The sequence below is a fragment of the Zonotrichia albicollis genome, chromosome 2 (assembly GCF_047830755.1).
Source record: "Zonotrichia albicollis isolate bZonAlb1 chromosome 2, bZonAlb1.hap1, whole genome shotgun sequence".
Classification (NCBI taxonomy): Eukaryota; Metazoa; Chordata; class Aves; order Passeriformes; family Passerellidae; genus Zonotrichia; species Zonotrichia albicollis.
The window spans coordinates 114,993,859-115,014,539 of record NC_133820.1 but is presented as its reverse complement, the minus strand read 5'-3'; the positions used below and the strand labels follow the sequence as shown (position 1 = coordinate 115,014,539).

At 46.9% G+C, this 20,681-nt stretch overlaps 2 protein-coding genes across 7 annotated transcripts; both read left to right on the top strand.

Annotated features, from left to right (window-relative positions):
* The first annotated feature begins 112 nt into the window (after positions 1–112).
* IL18BP (interleukin 18 binding protein) lies at positions 113–15,338 on the top strand. Of its 6 annotated transcripts, none has more exons than XR_012579193.1 (6): positions 113–1,268; positions 1,480–1,542; positions 1,727–1,792; positions 2,030–2,159; positions 7,782–8,563; positions 10,228–15,338. XR_012579193.1 is itself a non-coding variant. In XM_074536107.1 (6 exons), exons 1-5 carry the CDS (start codon positions 872–874, stop codon positions 7,866–7,868), a joined length of 723 nt encoding a protein of 240 aa, XP_074392208.1. In that variant the 5' UTR covers positions 113–871; the 3' UTR covers positions 7,869–7,917; positions 10,228–15,338. The 6 variants fall into 6 exon arrangements, 5 of the variants coding, with proteins under 5 accessions (XP_074392208.1, XP_074392205.1, XP_074392207.1 ...); XM_074536107.1 differs by having other exon boundaries at positions 2,030–2,139; positions 7,782–7,917; XM_074536104.1 differs by having other exon boundaries at positions 7,782–7,917.
* A 148-nt stretch (positions 15,339–15,486) lies between these two features.
* On the top strand, positions 15,487–19,599 carry EPCIP (exosomal polycystin 1 interacting protein). The gene is given in 2 exon segments (XM_074536108.1): positions 15,487–17,120; positions 18,139–19,599. Coding segments are annotated over 2 exon segments (666 nt in total). The 5' UTR covers positions 15,487–16,836; the 3' UTR covers positions 18,521–19,599.
* The last annotated feature ends 1,082 nt before the right edge of the window (positions 19,600–20,681 follow it).

Sequence of the window (20,681 nt, the reverse complement as noted above, 5' to 3'; positions counted from 1 at the left end):
TTTCTTGATTGTCTTCCTTGCTGCAGGGCATGGAAGGTTTCTCCTTTTATCTCTCCTAGGGGGCGGATATTGGGTGGATAATGACCAAGCACCCATCTGCATTCCGTACTCACCTCTTTCACCCTGTAGCATCCAGAGCTAAGCTGCTTGGTATTGGTGGGAGCAGGAAGGTGGCAGAGGAGCTGGGTGCTGCCCTGGGAGCTGCCTCTGATTTATCACTGCCCATTTGACACCCATGGTTGCTGTGAGGAGGATGCAGCCACTGGCTGTATCCCAGCAGGAGGCTGGGAATGTATTGCACTTGCAAGGTCTCCAAGATAACCCTCCTGTTCCTGTCACCCTCCTCCTCTACTGGGAATGGATAACAAAACTCACTGGGAGTTCAGGGACTATTTCCCAGGACTTGCCAGGGCCTGTGACTCAGGTGGCTGCTTCTGCCCTGTTGCTGTACCCGCACTGGCTCCCAGCCTTGATGCTGCTGGGGTGTGGGGTGTGGGGCCTGGCCCCTGGTTTTGTAACCAGTGGGTTGTCAAAACCACATCTGCTGTCAAGGGGCTGACTCTAGGAGTAGGGGACTGCTGTGGGACACAGGAGATGACTTCTTGCAGCCAAGAACTAAAGCCCTGGGGGTTTCTATCTGCTAAGCAATTGTCCTACCCCAGCTGGGACACCCAGAGGCCAACACCCAGGCTCTGCCAGCCGCTATTGTACTCATCTCCTGGGGGCTTCACCCACCTTCTTCCTGTGCAGACCCTGCCTTGTCCCTGATCACAAAGCATCGGAGAGCAGACCAGCTTGTTCAGAATCCTGTGATACTCAGCCAGCGTGCCATGTGCTGGACACTGGGGGGCCCCACATCCCTGTCGAGCCCATGGATGTTCCTCCAGGGGTGTGGGGGAGGTCGATGGGGTGCGATCACGGGAGTGCCCGCGGGATGTGGGATGTGTATCCCCGGGTGCAGGCGACACAGAGCACCGGGGGCATGGAGTGCTGGGGACACAAGACACGTGCAGGGGGCTGTGGTACATGGACATCGATACACAGCAGCATCCAGGTGCGGGTCTCCGTGCGGTGCCGGGGCCGAGGGCGGCTCCCGGTGAGTCACGGCTGCCTCACGCTCCTCCCCGCGCCGCCTCATAAAGCGCCGCTGTGCCGAGCCGTGCGCAGTGCCCGACCGCGGACTGTCCATATGTACCGGAGCGCTGGGCGGACAGCCTTGGGGGGCACCGGCCGCCACCTGAGTGACCGCGGGAGGAGGATGCTGGGGGGTACGGGATATCCCACACTCGGGGGGTGCTGGACGGATGCGAGGGTACGGGATCGTCGCCTTGCGGAGTCCTGGGGGGAGCATGCTGGGTTACCATGGCCAGCTGGGAGGATGCTGAGAGGACGGACCATCCCAGGCTCAGGGAGTGCTAGGGGAACCATCCCAAGCCCATGAGGATCATGCCCAGCACTGAGGTCCGTTTTTGTCTGCAGAGCCCCTGGGAAGCCCTGCCTGGGTCCTCCTGCTCTGCTGGAGCCTGGCTGCTTGCTGCACAGGTAAGTGGAGGGTACTGGGGAGCCTAAGGTCAGCCCTGGGCTCTGTGCCTCTCGAGAGGCCTGTTCAGGGGTCTGGGGATGAGCAGTGCCTCTGTCCCTTTGTGGGACCCTGCCTCCTCACCCTCTACAAAAGTGTCTCGGTGTCACTCTCAACCTCCCAGCTCACCCCTTTGTGCTCCCCCAGATGCCATGGCCTTGCAGCCGCCCAGCATCACCGCCCTGCGGATGCCAGCAGAGCTTCCTCGCCCAGGTGAGAGACCCTCGGGGCCATGGCAAGGCCTGGGGGTGAGGAGGCTGCAGTGGGGTTCAGCTCCTGTGTCAGCCTCCAGCAGACAGAAGGTGAATCCTCCACCCACAGCCAAGATTTCAGGGTGCTGATGAGGTGGGGGAACGTTCCCCTGAGTTAGGGAGGGGGGCTGTGGCTGTGCCTGGGGGGCACTGGGGGCCCTTGCAGCCCCCCTGACCTTCATACTCCCTCTGGCTGCAGGTGAGAGTGTGACTGTGTCATGTGAAGCACTGAGTGAGCTTCCAGAGATGACGCTGCTCTACTGGCTGGAGAACGGCTTCTTTGTGGAGAGCCTGCACCCGGATGGGGCTGTACGTGAGGGGACAGTGCAGTGAGTATGGGGACAGGGGCAGTGACAGCGGGGCAGCCCAGGCTGGGACAAGGCCCCTGGGTCTGCCCATCCGGAGTGGGCACTGACTGGTCCCCGCTGGCTTCACAGAGAGGAGCTACTGGGCTCGGGGTGGGTCCTGCGCCGTGACCTGCACTTCAGCTCCTTCAACAAGCAGCACCTGCACACCAACTTCACCTGCGTGGTGCTCAGTCCCCTCGGTGCTGACACCAGGGAGGTGCAATGGCCGTCCCAAGCACCGGCCCCTGTCACTGGCAACAGTGGGGGCCTGGGCTGAGCCAGGGGGCAGCTCCCATGCTGGGTGGGCACCCTGCAGTGCAGCTCCCTGCTCTGACAGCCCCATACTACTGCATGCACATGTGATGCCCCCAGGCAGGCCCGTTTCTGTGACCTCCTCTGGGGACTGCATAGCCCCACGTGTGCTGGCCCACTGTGAGTGGGGCTCCTGGTGCCCCAAGCTGAGTCAGGAGCATTGCCTGGGCTGGAACCAGCTCTGCCCATAGCTGGCCTGGGACCCCAGAGTTTATTAAAGTACATCAAGGCTGCCCAGTGTCACCTGCATCCTGGGGATGGTGCTGCCCAGGGGTGTAGAGGGCACCCATGGGATGAGGAGGGAGGGAGAGGAGGTAGCCCTGGTGCCTGTGAAGGGCAGGATCCATTCCTCACCCCCTTCCTGCCTGGCAAAGGGCTAGAGAGCCACAGTCAGTCTCAGTTCTGCCCAGGGAATTCCTGGCACAATGGCTGTGCCCTGCCCTGGAGGAGAGGGTGGGTGGAGAAGCCCTGGGTTGCAGGCATTGCGGAAGATGGGGCCATCACATCACTCTATGCACTTGAGGGGGTTGGGGCTGTTCCTCAACATGGCATTGTTCCATCTGCTGCTCCATGGGGCATTCCCCATAGCCATCCTGTGCTGGCAGGGCCCCTGCTCTTGTGTCCCAGCCCCCTTCTTGCTCCCCCAAGTGCTTGTGGGGGCTGCAACCCCTCTGGGCTGTGGGACAGATTGGGGAACAGATCCCAAACCCCTTGAGCAACCCCTGGGCTCTGGGCATCACACTTCAGATGCTCAGAATGTGGAAATGATAGAGATGGGGGGGATGGAGAAGCCTCCAGATGGAGCCCCCATGAGCTGCCCTCAGCCCAGGGAGCCACAGGAGTCCCCTGGGGACGCCCCAGTCCCACAGTGACTCTTGGGAGCCAGGAGAAGGCAAGCACTGGAGCAGCCACTGGTCGGGGACCTGCCCAGCAGCCCTGCTGCACCCCCTAGCCTGGTTAATTCCAGCCTCCATCCCCTCTCACAGACCCCACACACAGCTGCCACTCAGCAAAGGTCCCTGCCAGCCTCAGCCAGTGTCCTGGGGACAGTAGCACTATGGCCAGGCTGAGCTGGGCACAGATACCTGCCATGCAGGACCCTATGTGGGTGTCTCTGTGTCCCCCATTCTGTCCTACTGTCCCAGGGATGCTGGTGGCTCCATCCCTGACCCCTTCTCCTTGCCTGGCGTGATGGCAGTAGCACACTCCTCACTGCGCAGCATGGCACCCAGGCCTGCCATGCTGTGCCATCTTGTGCCATGCTGTGTCACACTGTGTCACACTGTGTCACGCTGTGCCATGCTGTGTCACACTGTGTCACACTTTGCTGCCCACAGACCCCACTGCAAACCACAGGTCAGAGCAGCTCGGAGATGTGCAAAGCCCTGTGCCCATGGCACGCCCCCCACCATGACCAAGATGGAGACCTCCCTGTCTTGGCAGAGCTGGTGGGACAGGACCATTCCCTGCCACATGTCCCCATGGCCCGGTGGCAGGAGAGACTGTCCTGCAGGGACATCAACTCTCACAAAATCACAGTTGTAGGTGCTGAGCACAGTCAGAAACAGAGCTGGATGAGGGTGATGTCAGCTACCTCAAACATCTGGAAAAGTGGGATGAGGACCTCCTTGTCCTCATGGAACAAGTCCTTGGTAGAGACTTGTAGCAGGTCTCCATCATGAAGATGACATCCTAGTTGAAGGGCAACTGCCGTTTTCCTGAGGGAAGTGGAGCAGCCAACATAGATAGGTTGGTGGCACTGGAATTCTCCCGTAGACACAGTAGTAGCTAAGAAGGTGGGAGCCATGTCCAGCACCATCTCCTTGATGAGGTCTTGCTGGTGTGGGGGTCTACCAATGGCCAGAGTCCTGGCCAGCAGATGCTCCATGGTGGGCAGAGCCACCCTGAGGGAAGCCCCCAGATGCTGCAGGACAGGCAAGCTGTTTGCTCCACAAGTGGCTGGGGAGGTGTGGCAGCAGGAGCAAGGTCAGGTCAGGGACGGTGGTAGGGCCTGGGAAGGGCTGCTGAGAGATGCAGGCAGGCTGGGGGGAACACCCCAGCTACATCAGAGGGCAAAGCCCTTCCTCTACACACGTCCTGGCACTGACCCAGACACTGATGCCAGCACCAGCTGAGACCTGCCCTGCTGTGTCACCCACCAGGAACAACCCCACAGCAGCATGTCCTTGGGGAGACATGCTGGTGCATGGGTGCAGGGTGCTCCTGACCTGGGATGTGGTGCTTGCCCCAGTCCCCTCATGCGGCTGAGGAGAGCGTAGGCTGTGGCTCAGGTCAGCAGCAATACCTCTCCCTGGGTACCCAGGTCTGCACAGCAGGGCACAGCACACTTGGAGGGTCAGAGACAAAGCAGGGGGACCATGGAGTCAGTGCTCATGACACTGGGGTGGCAGCCTACAGCTAGGCCCTCAGGCTCACTTCCAAGCCAAAGTGAACCGCCAAGGCTTTACCACTAGTGCTCAGCCACCTCTGACTCCTCCTTTGCAGCAGTGACTTGGCCATGCTCACCCATCACCCCCACATACCGGCAGGATTCATGTCCATCAGAAGCAGGGTCCTCCCCAGACGAGGGGCACCATCAGCCAGCAGAGAGATGGACAACAGCCAGATACAGGGGGATATCCATGGGTGATGGGGGATGAGAGTTGGAGGTGCTGGGGACACCAAGGAGGAGAGGTCCTGGGGATTGCTGGGATGGCACACAAAGAATTTGCTATAGTGGGGGAAGTGCAAGCAGCACTATCCCTGGCTGAGGGCAGGAATCCAGCTGGGGGAGCTGTGGAGATGCTGTCCCTTTGGATCACCTGGGATGAGGAGTAAGATCTGCTGTGAGGAGAGCCTGGCCAGGCAGCCCTGGAGGCCAGGGAGAAAGGGAAAGTAAAACCACAGGGCTCCTGTGCTCGATTACTGTAAATTACTCTGGTTATTGTTAGTGGCTGCTGCTGCTTACTGTGACCTGTGGATGTGCCCATGTGGAAGCAGGACACCCCAAAGCGTCGGTGACCGTGGGTATGTCCATGGTGCAGCAGGAACACCTCTGAAGGGAATGTGGTCCAAGGATAAGAAGACCATGCCAGAGAAAGTACACCTTGAAGCATGTGTGGCTGTGCTGGAGGTCATGCTGGAACACCTCAAAGTGTGTGGCCATGCATAAACCCCCAACAGAGCAGGTACACCCCTGGAGGCACTGCAGCCATCCAGAAGGCCAAACTAGAGCAAGTATATGGTCCATCCCCAGAAATGTTCAGTGTTGGATGGGCCTGGAGAGCAACCTGGTCCAGTGGAAGGTGTCCCTGCTTATGGCAGGGGATTGGAACAAGATGAGCTTTAAGGTCCCTCCCAACCCAAACCATTTTGTGAATGTTTGCGGACATTTTATGGGCATTTAATGGACACTTCATAGGAATGGTCTATAGACTAAGGGAATTATATCTGTGCATGATAGCTTAGGGTGGGAAGGGGCTGGTGGGTATTGGATACCACAAGACCTGAGCAGGATGTACATAATTTAGAATGAGGGATTGAGAACATACTGTTTTGGGCAGAGAATAGGTTCCATTTCTTCCCTGGGGCTGTGGGTTGGGTTTTTGCTGGAGGGAGGATTGATAAACCAGGGATGTTTCAGTCAATGCTGAGTGTCAAGGCCTCTGCTGCTCCTCATGCAGCCTCACCAGCAAGTAAGGTGGGGGTGTAAAAGGAATTGGAAAGGGACATGGCCAGGACATTGGACCCCAGCTGACATATTCCCAACCACAGGTTGTCATGGTCAGCAGTAGAACTGGGGGAAGTTGGTCTGGGGGGGGTCCACTGTTCAGGGGAGAAACAGGAAAGTTGTACAGAAAAATCCCTGGCTTTAAGCCAACAGAACTTTGAGGTTTTTGATCATGGAATGGTTTAGATGGCAAGTCTACTGGTGACAAGCCTACTGGGTACACCTGTCTCAGAGGGAAAAGGATCTTTGTGCAAGAGTTAGCAGGGCATGTTGAGTGAGCCTTAAATTGGATTTGGAGGGGGAAGGGGATAAAAACCAGGTCACTTGAGATAAGCCTGGGAGTGGCTTGACACTGTTTGAAGGATGGTGTGTTAGTGAGGTCATTCGGGCTACCATCTCCGTAGACATAGGAAATGTCTACTTCATTGCCATGGAGCAGCAAGAGTGCAAGTGTTATTGATGTGCTAGAAACCATGGAAGCTCCTAAGAATGGTCACTCAGGAACTCTCCCTAAAAAGGCATTGAGATTGATAACCCAACTGAAGTGCATCTGCCCCAGTGCCTGCAGCGTGGGCAGCAAACAGGAGATCCTGGAAGACATGTTGCAGGAAGAAAACCATGGCATAGTGCCATCACAAAGACATGGTGGGATGACTGGCACCACTGAAATGGTGCAATGGTTGGTGGTGAACTCTTCAGAAGGGACAGGGAAGGAATGAAAGGTGATGGGGTAGTCCTGTATGAGAGGGAGTGTTTTGACTGTCTAGAGCTTGACAGCGATGATGCAAGTGTTGAAGGCTGGTGGGTAAGAATTGTGAGGAATGCCAACAGGGCAGATATCCAGGTGGAGCAGGGTACAGATCACTCAACCAAGGACCAAGAGGCAGACAAGAAGTCTCATGATGGCCAACCCTTGTCTTCATGGGGGCTTCAACACACTAGATGTCTGCTGAAAATACAACCAGCACAGAGGAGAGAGTTCAGGAGGTTCCTTTATGTTACTGTACAAGCTGATTTGTACTGGGCAATTAATTCAGTTATAAATAAGATACTGAGGTGGCTCCATAAAACCAGCCCTTGAGTTGAGTGATAGGAACCTCAGCCAATGACATTCTGTCCTAAGCTGCAGACATCTCACTGGTCTGGGAGCTGGGCAGTGTAAAAGATCAGACCAATGAGTTATCCAGACTGGGTTTTTCAGATCGCCTTTATAGAGAGGAGTTTGAAGAATAAACTTGCTCTTTTGCCGCATGGACATTGGGGTGTGTGTTGTCCCTGTCTCTGGATGTGGTCACCTCTCTCACAGTAACCATAAGTACCTCAAAGGTACATAAGATCCCTCTCAAGGCTCAGGCACCTATCAGGAAAGGATTGAGTGCACTGTTAACTGGAAAGTCCAGTACCACAATGCAAGGTATCATTGTGCACCCTGATGTTGTTGATGCAGATTTGACTGGACAAATACATGCAATGGTTTCTACCTCTACTCCACCCATGACTATACCTGAAAAAGCCCAGAATTGCTCAACTTATCCTTTTTAAATCTTCTGTCCCCAAAACAGAGTCTCGGGAGTGCGGAGACCAAAGCTTCGGATCAACAGGAAGCCTCAGGTGAACTGGATGCATGTCATAGGAGATCAAAGACCTAACATGGTTTGTGCTGTTATGATGCCTAAGGCAAAGCCTTTGCAGACAAAGGTCAGTGTTTGCAACTGAGTGCCAGAGATCCTTCACAATTTATTATTCCTACAACACAAGAGCAGTTTGAATGGTGTTTTGCTAACTGTACAGCCTTGCAAAGTGCTTTGCAAAATTTTTCTGACACCTCGGGAGGCTGTCCTGAAGGGCAAAGGAACCCAGGAAGGCTGGATGTGCTGTAAGAAGGAATCTTCAGGGCACAGAAGCAGGCTACGCTGAAAGAAGAGCCAGAGGGAGGGGAACTTTGTCTGGAACTCAGAGTAAAAAGGAGAGTTTATAATATTTGAAAGAAGGGGCAGCAAGTCAGGAAATAAACAAGGATGTGATGAGGCAGAGAGAATACAAGAAGAATGGAAGCTCATCTGGCCACTGCTGTAAAAGACAATAAAACAAATGTGTCTATAAATACATTAACCACAAAATGAGGGCTAAGGAGAATCTCCTTTACTGGATGGCTGGGGAAATCTAGAGACAAATAATGAAGAAAAGTCTCAGGTACCTTGAAAGGTGGTGGAGCAGACCATCCTGAGTGCCATAATTTGGCACGTGCAGAACAACCAGGGATCAGGCCCAGCCAACATGGGTCTGTGAAAGACAACCTGGCTTGACCAACCTGGCTTTTGTGACAAGATGACCTGCTTGGTGGGTGAGTGAAAGGCTGTGGATGTTGCCTACTTGGGGTTTAGTAAACCTCTTGACACCATTTCCCACAGCTTTCTTGAGGAAAAGCTTTCAGCTCATGGTTTGGACAGGTGTGCTGTTTGCTAGGAAAAAGAAAATGCCTGGATGTCCAGGTCCTGAACGGCACCCTAACTCCTGACTTTGGCCAAACTTTCTTACCATGTGTCTTGGTTTGGAAAGACAGGAGTCTGCTAAGGAAGGCAGGAGCTTCTTCTGAAATGGAGAATGTAAACTCTCCCCACCCTTCTGAATTGCTATAAACTTTAAATGAAGGGGCTCAGGCAAAAAATATGGGAGTAGGAAATAACAGGCCTTTGATAGGGAAGAAAATAAAAGGATAAAATAAAACATGCAGTACACTAGAATAACACTGACAGAGTCAGAACCCAAGCTGACACCCTGTTGGTCAGGGTGTTGGTAGAAGTCTAATTGGAAATGTGGCTGCAGTGCTCCTGGAGTGTCAAGTGTGGTTCTGTTGGAGCAGAGATCTTGTAGAAAAGGGTGTAGTCCTCCTCCAAAGATGTAGTGGAAGAAGAGGCAGCTGCTGTTCCTCTGGGAAATCCAGTGGAGAAGCCGTGCAGTTATTCCAGTCCCTCCAGATTATATCTGGGTAGGAATGCTTGGCTCCTCCCTCTGGGTGGAGCATCTGACAATGGGATGTTATAGTTCTTATCAGTCATGCAGTGACATTCAATAGCCTGTTATCAGCAGATCTCCCCTCCTGAGGGAGGAGTGGGTGTGATCATTCAGAGAGAGATAAGGCAAACTGCCCACTTGACAAAAGACAACTGCCACACAGATGGTAATAGAATACATCTTGCCTTGCCATGTGGAGCACCAGTATTTGCTGTTTGCAGAGGGACCTGGAGCATGTAAAGGCCAGGCATTATTTTTGAAAAAGCAGCAAATATCTTCTCATTTGAATCACAGCAAATCTTAGTCTTTGTTCCTTACACATGCCCTACTAGATTGTATTTGCTCCACAGCACTTTGCCTCATTATTTTTTTAGTGTAGTTCTACTGCATTTCCTTGTGAAGCTGCTCATAAGTTCTTGCAAATGATCTCACTGCTCATTCAGGAGACTTAGTCCCAGGCTAGCAGCAGAAATTCTAGCATTCAGTAGGTACTTTGCTGTGAAAACAGGAATGTAAAACATGCCACAAGGGTGGTGTTTTCCATGTGGATTGGGGAGAAGCCTACACAGTGTTTGAACAGTTGAGAGCCAGTTGTGCCTCTGCTAAGCTGTGGCTGAAAATTTCATAGAGTCACAGAATATCCTGAGTTGGCAGGGAGCCACAAGGATCATTGTTTCCAGTTCCTGGTCCTTCACAGAACACTCCAACAATCCTACCCTGTGCCTGAGAGCATTGTCCAAATGCTTGTTAAGCTCTGGCAGCCTTGACGCCATGACCACTGCCCTGCGGAGCCTGCTCACTGCCCAACCACCCTCTGGGGGAAAAACCTTTTCCTAATATCCAGCCTAAACCTCCCCTGATACATCTTCAGGCCATTCCCTCAGGTCCTGTCCCTGGTCACAGAGAGCAGAGTAGTGCCTGCTCCCTTGCTCCCTCTTGTGAGGAAGCTGCAGACTGCTATGAAGTTTTCCTTCACAGTCTCCTCTTCTCCAGGTTGAAGAAGCCAGGTGACTTCAGCCGTTCCTCTTATGGCCTTCCAGTTACTCCTACCAGTTGGATGACAAACCCATCTGCTGGCATCCAGAGAAAGAAGGCTCTTAAGAAGGGGGGTAAATAAGAGAGAAACATTTAACAGCTTGTATTTTTATGAATGAGGCTGTCTCTCTCCCTTTCCAGCAACTCTTCATAGTAGGTATTTGTGTTTCAAATTGGTTGCTTTGTAATTGAGGTGAAGTAACAGATTCTGCAGTTTCCCTTTCATGTGTTGCCATTGTTTATACACTGTATCTGCATGCTGAAGGTAATAATCAATAGTTCTATGAATAATAACCACAAGGAATGGTGGAGTGATTTTCCTCCATTTTGCAAAGACTCCTTTAGGCAAATCTTAAAAGAGGACAGGAATTTTCATGGGAATTATTCGAGCTGACAGGATTTGAGACATTTTATTTAGTTAAAACTGCTGAGAAGAGCATTGGAAAAGAAGTCTCAAGGAAAGAGCATCTAGGACCTCAGTTTTATTCTGCCATTTAATTTATAAATAAAGTCAGTGATACAGTAAGGACAAACTAAAGTAAATTTACTATTTCTATATAGCTCTGGAGTCTCAATGGCAATGATAACATTCACTATCTGAGTGAACAGAGCTGAGATTTTCTGCCCCAAGGTGCTCTGCTCCAGAGTTCCATTCTCCATCTGCTTAGTGACCACTAATATTTCATACCAGTTTTTTGATGTTGCAACTTTCTGCTCTAACTTTTCTCCCCTAATTTAGGATCTGAACAATAGAAAATCAGGTGCTACTATAGACTGTAATTTTCACATTATGTTTTGGGATTAGGTAATATTTAGTTTCATGTAATGTTTAACTTGAACTTTTGTGCAGGTCACGTTAGAAAGGTACTGGGAAGTAACCAGAATTGCTGTAAAACTTTATTTCCTAACATTCACTCAGTGTAAGTGCCCCTGTTCCAGGGAGTAGTTGGTTTGACATACAAAAAAGAAAATTTAAAAAGGTTTTTAAAAAATAAATGTAAGTACTTTAGTATTGAAGTGCTCAGCTTGAGCCACCAAAGGTAGCTCTGGTTTTTGGACAGTGCTGACCACCCATCCTTGGGACACCTGGCTTCCCAGAAGTTTGTCCCTTTCTCAGGACACATGAATAAACAGGGCTTTGACTGTGCATACCTTACAATTACAAAAATACTTCTTGTATGAAAATACAATTGTGTATTTGTGAGCCTGCACATTCATGCTTTATGCATGGATATAGACTTGTGGGGTTTTTTTTGAATACTTGGACTTTAAATCCCAGGGAGCACAACTCCACCAATCATTCTACCTTACATCTGTGCAAAACAGTTCTTTCCTCACGTGCTGGTAAAGCTTTATAACACTTCCTTCTCACTTTTCATTTATGTAAATGCTTATCCTGATGCAATTCAAGTGTGAATACCCAGGTCAGTGTGTGTCTGCCTTCCCAGATAGCATGCACTGTGCACACCTCTAAGCTGAAATAGCGCCAGGTGTGTTCTGGCAAAGCAAATCCTGCCACTCATCCTGGCCCTCTACTCTTTATTAGGAAAAGTGCAGGCTGCATGTATGAAACACAGCACGAAAATGAAATTCTTGTACATGCTTTCTTTCTGCCCTCTCAGGATTGGGAATAACCGGGCTGTGACCTTCATCTGGGGGGAAAAGGGAGATATCGCCACTCCCAATTCTTTGGGAGGAGAAGGTTTCCTCCTCTCCCTTGAGTTTTCTTCTGTTATTCTGACTCCCTGCAGTTCCATGTCACAGCCTTCCCTGCTGTAACATTTGCCTCTGCTGTGGGACAGAAGCTTTATAGAGGATGGACAGGCTTGAGGATTTTACAGAGATGTTTATAGATGAATTGCCTCTCCTGAAGTCTGTGTACACCTGAAAATCAAAATACCCATACAGTTAACATTTCAAGGGTCAGTGTGTTGTTCAAGTTCAGTGCTACAGTATTGCCTATTTTATCTTGCATTTTTATCTTGCTGGGAAGGAATTTGTTCCACTACCCTTGAGCACTCCACCTCTACAACCCAATGCCAGTAGCCCAGGCTTCAGCTGCACAAGCAGACACAAATATAATTTTCAAGCTATTGACAACAAGAATGAACCATGCAGCAGCCTGAAAGGCTGTAGAACTTTGATCACAAACTTATTTGCCTCAATTTATTTATGGACTAACTAAATAAGTACAGTATTTGTTTAAGCAAAGAGACTGAAAACAAAATTCCTCTCAGACATCAGCCCACTTAGGGAATTCCTAAAATTCCCATGGAGTAAAACCAGCAAATCCAGCATTTTGTTTTCCTTAAGACCACGGTCTCCCTAGGGCTTTCTGATCAGATTATGTAGCTAGTCAGATTAGGTTTATTCAGGGACTGACTCATTGCATTTTCCTGTAATCTTGTATTTTAACACCTGCTCAGTTTAAAATGCCATTTTAATCGAAATTAGATGGGTTTTCTATTAATCCTGTGTGCATTACTCAAGATTTAAACTCCTCTTTGCTTAATACACCACTTTCATATAGGCATATGTTAGCACAAGTGATGAATGAGGGGTTTAACTAGTTTTTTTCTGAAGACAGAATGGAAGATAACAATTTTATAGGCTTGGAACTTCCATTGAATTGGGTAAATATTCCTTGTGACAGTAGCATTCTCATACACAATTGTCAAAGGCTTTTTATTGCTTTTTTGCAGTTTTCTTAATACACAGACCTGCAATTAGAGGGGAAAAAAAAGTGGAATTATCAAAGCAGATTAAAAAACCCTGAAATGATGCTACTACTAAATAAACATTGAAAATCTTCTTTAGCAGTCAAAACCTGTGAAGCAAAAGGAACAGGGATGGAATCTTGTGCTAGAAAACTTTTGGGATAACACGTAATAAACCATGGGCTTCCATGCTGGATGGAAGACACACATCTAAAACTGTGCATGGCTGAAACAATCAAACAAATAATTTGCTGCTATTTATATCTAGTCTGATTTTCACTTGAGAGGCCCCCCACTCAGGACAAAACAATGAACAAATAATTTACTACATTTAGATCACTCAAAATAGTTTTTTTCAGAAGCAGGTTTTTGCTACTAGAAGTAAGTATTTCCCTAAAAGAATTGGTATTTTTGCTTGTGCCTAAGCAGAGGATGCAGCTTCCCTTCTCCCCTCTCTATTGCAGAGATTCCAGCTGCAAAGCAGCAGTGGCCTTACCCCTCCCAGGCCAGCACTGCAGGCTGCAGGTAGCTTCTGGCATCCAGTTTTCAATCACTTTTGGTGTGCAAATGTGCTACCAGTTTTATTACTCCAGCCACTTTCAAGCATTGATGAACACTGGGTATAAGGTTGGACAAAATAATGGTCTAATCCAGCTGTCTTGAACAATTATATGGAAATAAAATAAAATCCAGCTCCCTCTTAGCTTGAGCTTCTGTAGACAAAGGAGTTTGGAGTTATTCTTTTCATCAGAATAGATGCATAAAAGCAGGTAGGTTTTGGTTACCCATCAGTGAGTGAAGAGCATCCAGATAATTTGCCAAGTTCAGATTTGAAATCCTATTCTTGTTTCCTGGGTTCCTGAGTTCAAAAGTCTTCTAAGATAAACTAGAAAGCTGAAAAAGTCTTCTATGACTTTTACAGAACTTCTATACCTGCTACATTACATAAAGACGTCAAATAGCTTATGGAAGCCAGTTGTAAAATCCATTGTTTCAGGTGGATGGGACTTTGAATAGTTGTACTGATTATACTGGAAGTCTAGCTAAATTTTACTGAAAAATTAGGGAAGAGAAGAAAGTATACCCACCAGTTTTCTGAGAAAATTGCATAGAAAATCTTGACATTTAGCATAATCTGCTGCATTCTTTGCATTTCTATAGGTTATGCCTAAAACTATTTTGGTGAGTTCAAGAGATAAATTATCTCTGTTAAGGGAAGTGGGTAATGCTCAGAGAGCGACCATGGTGGAAAGATGCACCACACGCACCATATTCTCCAGCTTTCTGAAATACTTCATTTTTAAATTTTGGAGATGATGGAGAACAGAACTACAACAGGCAAGAAAATCATTCCATATTTTATTTCATCTTAATGGTAATATTGCAAAAAAGGGCTCTGCATATCTCCAAGAGCCCTGCTGAAAGCAATTCTCCCATTCCTAAAAATTAAAGCAAATAATTTTCAAGTCTTAAGCCATGGAAACAGCAATGTGATTTGATTAAGACCCATATAATGCATATTTTTCTGAGGATAGTTGTTAGCTTAAGAAAAGATGCATTGCAGGTGACTTTGACACTTCACAGACCTACAAGTCTGAATATATATTTAACTTCTTGCATATCCCTCACCAAAGCCACACAGAAACTAAATCCTGAGAACCGGATAGAAATGTTTCTGATTTGCAGGGAACAGAGAAGAACAGATGTATTTCTGGAGTTTAAATTTCCTGGAATGCCAGAATTTAGACTTTTGTTTGGATTCAGATGGATGGAGCCCAAATGTTATCTGCTAAGCTAAACCTGATTGGTTGGCTGCAAACCAGTAGAGAACTTTAAAGGTTCTCCACTCTTCAGGTACTGAGAAAAAAGAGTTAAAACTAATGAGGATGCATCAAAGCATTTTAGTCTAATGTCTGATGAATATTAAGCCCTCAAATGTTAAGTGGAAAAAGCAGTATCACTCCTTTTGACACAGGTAGGAGTTTGAATCTCTTTTACCTAGTCCAAACTCATGCTGTCAACATTGTCTAGGATTTCTTACAAATAGTGCTTCCAACACAGAAAAATCCAAATAATTTAATTTAGCTGTCAAACTGTGTTGATGTTACAGACTTCTGGTCTATCACAACTGTTAGTCACCGTTAAGGACTGAGAAAATGAGCAGTGTGGAGGTCTAGAAATAGGATTTCCCATGTGATTAAATGCTTAGATAGTGGAAACATTTCTAGCAATAATGATACTACAACAGCTACAGCTTGTGTGAGTCTGACCTTTGGAGTTAAACACCAGCCAGCAGCTGGACTGGAATTTCTGGTATGTTCCACAACATAGATTAAATATTTGATTTAAAAACTTAAATATCTGCATCCTTTTGTCATGGTTTGGGAATGGTATTCTCCACTTCAGTACTCCCACTGAAAAAGCCTCCCATGCTTCCTTTCCCCCACCTCCAACTGGAGGTACAAAAGGCAAAGCTCACGGATTGAGATAAGAACAGTTTACTGGAAACAGCAATGAGATAAGAAAAGAAATAGGAACAGGAATTGGACAAACAGGAACAAGAATATTAATAACAGAAGTCTAAAAAACTAGGTGTATTGCCATGTTTTCTGAAGTGCTGTAGACAAACATTATGGATGTGAATCAATCTTTTTACATGATAAGGACCAAATTCTATCCATCATGTGCTCTACTGCTGCTTTCATTAGAACATGTCATCTTTGGTCACAATTTGTCTCTAATGCTTCTTGGTGCTTCAAACCAGTTACATCAAATTAGACAAACTTTCCAACATCTTTATAACTTCTGTTAAGAAACTGCAGTGTACTTCATTGGCTGTACCATCATATAATAATACGTCAGGAAAACACAGATGGTCCTGGTAAAATTCAACTCCAGTCTGAAAACCAAAGGGCTGGCAACTGAGAATCCAAGAATCCCACCAAACATGCTCCTACCTATTTGAGGTGGCCCATAGCTGGGATGGGAACTTGCTCCATTGTCATAGGTATGTGTGGAGCTGCTATTTTGCTTTGCAAGGGTAAATTAAGTGGAGGCAGAGCAACTGACAGAGCCTGGATCTATCCTATTGTCGTTGTTGTGCAAGACAGATTGAGAGGTGGTTCCTGGTCCTCAAAACTTACCGACTAAGGCTGGAGCAGATGTAGCTTGACATGGATCAAAATCAGGTTTTATCAACACCTCACATATTTCAGAAGGATATGTGCTGTGCCCAGCAATACTTCTGCCCTTAACTGCCCTCCCTCCCTTTTCCCAGTATATCCCACACCAGTTTAAGGGAAAGGTTATCACAATATTACTTAGCAATTCAGGTGTAAAACAAAACTATCACTTCCAACCCTTCTCAGACTGCCTCACTCAGGGAAGTGGAGAACAGGGTCTTTTGTCACCCCTATCTGGTTGGAAGCAAATAAAGCAGAAAGGAGAAACAAGCAGCAATTGTCCTGCACAACTCCTGGTCCTGTCTTTACCTCTGCACAGGCCAGGCCAAAAAGCTGCCATAGAAAAGAATGTGTCCAAGCTGTCTTATAAGCAGATGAAACAACAGATGAAACAGCAGATGAAAATTTAGAACAAAAGAAGAATGAAAAAATAATCCCAAACTTTAGTCACAATCTGTTTTCTAAATCAGTGTAGTTATGCTTTCTCCTTAATGCAGAACTGAGAAATGGCTCTAAATAGATGTGACAGATAATGAGTGGTAAAGCAAAGTAATATTAACCATTGAGAGATCTTTAGTATTATAAAGAAATTGCTTTTCCTCAGTAGGTAAAGCTGATCGATCTAAATCACTCAGTAAAAGGAGGAGACATTTGGCAGCTTGGCACCAATGCTAATGAGGCCAATAGCCTACCCTGCTTTCTCCATTTGTCTGGCTCTCATTTTGGCCAGATTCCTTGGCATACACATCGGTTTTGTGAGAAGTAAGAAGAATCACATGCTAATTTTCACTAAGGAAAACACAATTCACAACTGCAGTTGTTCCATGCCTATCCGTGACTGCAATTACTGCCTGGCAAACTTGGTGTGCAACTGCAAAACAGTGCTGCTTTCTACCATGGGAAAAAATACCTGCAACAGCCACCTGACCATCTGGTTCACCCACACCTCTCTGTGCTGGAGATGGTCCTCAGCTTCACAAGATGACGTGTGGGATTGTCACGATCCATAATTACGAACAGGTTTCGTGATGGTTCGTTAATTGATCTCAAAGTGCAAAAAAATGGTAAGGGGATTTGCAGTAATAATCAAAAACAAATGCACCTTTATTGAATGACCACAGCCAAATGCATTGGGGAGGAATTGTGGAAAAAGGAAAAAATAGGGAAAAGGGAGGGAGGGAGAGAAAGGAAGGTATATAGCTACCAAATGTAGAATGACAAAGTCCTTTGAAGTCCAGCTGACAGAGTTCCCCTGGTCATGTCAGGGGAGATCTCAGAGATACTGGTCAACTCAAGCTTCTATTATAGTCCTGTTTTGATGGGGGAAAGGGACAAGTCTTGAAATCGAATCAAATGTAATAAAGAACAGTGTATTGTAATTGCTGATGGAAAAAAAAAAGAAGGCATTGAAGAAGGGTACAAACAATCCATATTCTCAGCAGTAGGTGAGAACCATTGTCTTCCTGGTCCAATGGTCACACGTGCAGGCGTCCATCTGGCTTTGGTCAGCTTGCCTTCCCCACACACCTCCCCTGGGTTAGGGGTTTCAGTCTCAGTCATTGGGAGGAGGGGGGGGCTTTTCTATATAGGGGTTTCATGTCTCAGTTCTTGAGGGAGAGGCTTCTCCCATCTCAGTCCATCCGTCACGGTGGTTGTAAAACAGATGAAGGGTCTTCCATGGGGACCACCAAAGGCTACCTCAGAAAAGTCCAGCCAAGCCGAGAGGTGGGGAAATTCCAGGGCCATTGTTGCAAAGAGCAGGTGCAGACGAAGAAAGGGCAGAGTCCCCCTTCTCCTTTCACTGGGCTCAGTGTTGCATATAGCAAACACACCTGCAAACAATAGCCTGGCAGGCCAGAAGCTCTGCTTGGATCTTGGCAAGAAACCATCTCCAACAAGACCAGGATTCCAAACAGGGTCTTTCTCGGTGGTCCCAGTTTCTGTCCTTTTTCATGACGATTGTGAGGCAGATGAGAGAAACTTTGGACAAGGACTTACAGGGATTTGAAGCTGTCCTTCTGTAGCACCACTCCCAGTGGAATATATTTGGACGTTTGGGGACTTCGAAAGCTCCAGGTAAACAAGGTCAAGGGACAATTTCCAGAGCAGAGCGTACCTATCTCCAGTAGCAGCAACAATGACAAAGAAGACTTGCTTGAGGTGCACAACAAAGACAGGCAAATGCTTGCATACATTTTCTTTTCTGGATATCTCTCACTTTTCAATGGATATTCATTGCTGAAGTCATACAGTGTGGAAAATGTCTCTAGTATCATTAAGCACTTTCCCAGCCTGCTGTACTCTGATGTTTTCTCAGAAAATGAGAGCTGTGTTGTAACATTCATTTACTGAGTTATTTAACACAGTCAGTAGTGAGAGGCATAGGAGGCTGCTAAGAGTGATGGGATGCCTTTAAGTTTGTCTGGTTTGTCCAGGAGGATGTGTTAGGGGACTGTGAGAGAACTCCACAAGGAGGTGTTTGAAATAAGAGACTCATCAGATTAATTCAGCAAAGTTTTTTTAAAAGAACAAAATAAATGCGAAACAGCTGTTTTCCAAAGCATTGTTAGTTTTTTTTTTGTTTGTTTGTTCATATATTCTAGGTTGACAATTAAAATCTGCAGATAAATTTTGTTTTCAGGTTTTGCCTTGACAGAAAAAGGCATATCCATGTAGCTCCCATTGCAGAAGATTCCAAGCCAATGAGAAAAAATATATGAAAACTTCTGTCCAGAGAAGCTGTGGCTGCCCCATCCCTGTGAGTGTCCAAGGCCAGGCTGGATGGAGCTTTGAACAACCTGCTCTAGTGGAAGGTGTCCTTGCCCATGGCAGGGGGATTGAACTGGGTGGTCTTTAAGGGCCCTTCCAACCCAAACCAATCTGGGATTCCATGAGTCTCTGTGCACTTAGGGGAATGCCTATCAAGATTCTGAGGAACCAGTGAAGCTTTCTATTTTAAATAGTCATATTGATGTAACTGTAATCAATGATGGAGCAGTTTTGCTAGGAAGCAAAATTTAATTTTTCAGAAGACTTAAATACATGTCCAACATCCATTACTGTGAGCTTTCCCACTGAAATCAGCAATGTGATAACAGTGGAATTAATGGGGTCTATTTGCAACTGCAAATAGATTTAAGCACACTGGTGTTTGCAAGCTGGGTACCAAACTCCATTTAACTCAGCCAGAGAACAATTGAATCAGCTGTTGTAAAGACATCATTTCCTTTGTCAGCACCTTGGCAACAAACCATAAGCCATTTTCTCCAAATTACAAATATTTCCAGTGATACCTCTCATGACTGCCTGTTACAGACACAGGCAAATAATTCATGTCATCTGCCCTTATCCAGCTGTCTCTGCAAGAGAGCTAACCTTGCCTTCACAAACTAGCAACTCACCAATCCTACATAGGAGAGTGTTGTGTTTAAAAAAAAAAAAAGCCAATGTACACGAGTATGTTGATTTCTATATGTTACCAAGGCTTTCTCCAAAATCTGGAAAAATTAACCTAAATTATGCTCAGCAAAGATCTACTGCCCTCTGGTAAAACATGTGCTGAAATCACAGTAATTCCCCATTATCATGACAGTGGTGTCCAAAAATTTACACATGCAGCAGCAGCTGAGGATGTATGTATGCTGGCCTTGTTGGGAAGAAATGAGGTTAATAAATCCATGGGCTTTCTTACAGAGCAAATTAAATTTCTAGTTACTTTTGCTGCTGTAGTGTTCTGAATAAGACTCAGGCCAAAGAGATTTTATTCCAGTGCCCAAGTAAGCACAGCAGGATTTTTTCCTGGAAAGAGCAAAAAATCCCCAGGTACAGAAATCCACAGCTCTGATATTGTGGTGAGCTTCCCAACCACCCTATTCTGCCCCAGCAGATACCACGAACATGTTACCAATTCTATTTTATACGGCTTTAGAAGTACTGCATTAGAAGCTTGCAGAATTTTTCCAGAGCAATGTCTCCAAAACGCATCTCTGTCTGGTATAATAAAACAAATTTTATACAACAAACTCATCTCACATGATGAACCTTTTCTTTAATGTGAAAAATGCCAATCACTTGTTTTTAAAAAGTTTAATGATAATAAAATGGTTATAAAAATATAAATATAATTAGAGTAATAATAATTTGGAAAATTTGGATTCGGACAATATGAGACAATACAAACAAAGAGTTACAGACAGTCCGGGTACCTTTTCTGGGCAAAATAAACCTGAAAAAGGACAAACGTTAACAGAGGATTAACCCTTAAAAACAACAGCCTGTTCCATATTCATACACCTCATACATGATGCATAAATTCCATTCAAACACAGGATTCTGTCTCGTCATGTCATCTTCTTCCTCTGAATCCTGACGGCGTCGTCCTGAGTGAGGCGGGAAGAAGTTCGTTTCTTCTGATAAGAGAGCAATAAATTATTTTTCTCTGAAAGATTTAGGTGTCCTATGGCTGCTATCTCGGTGCGAGTCCTTTCTTTAGAAAAAAAGTATCTTACATAGC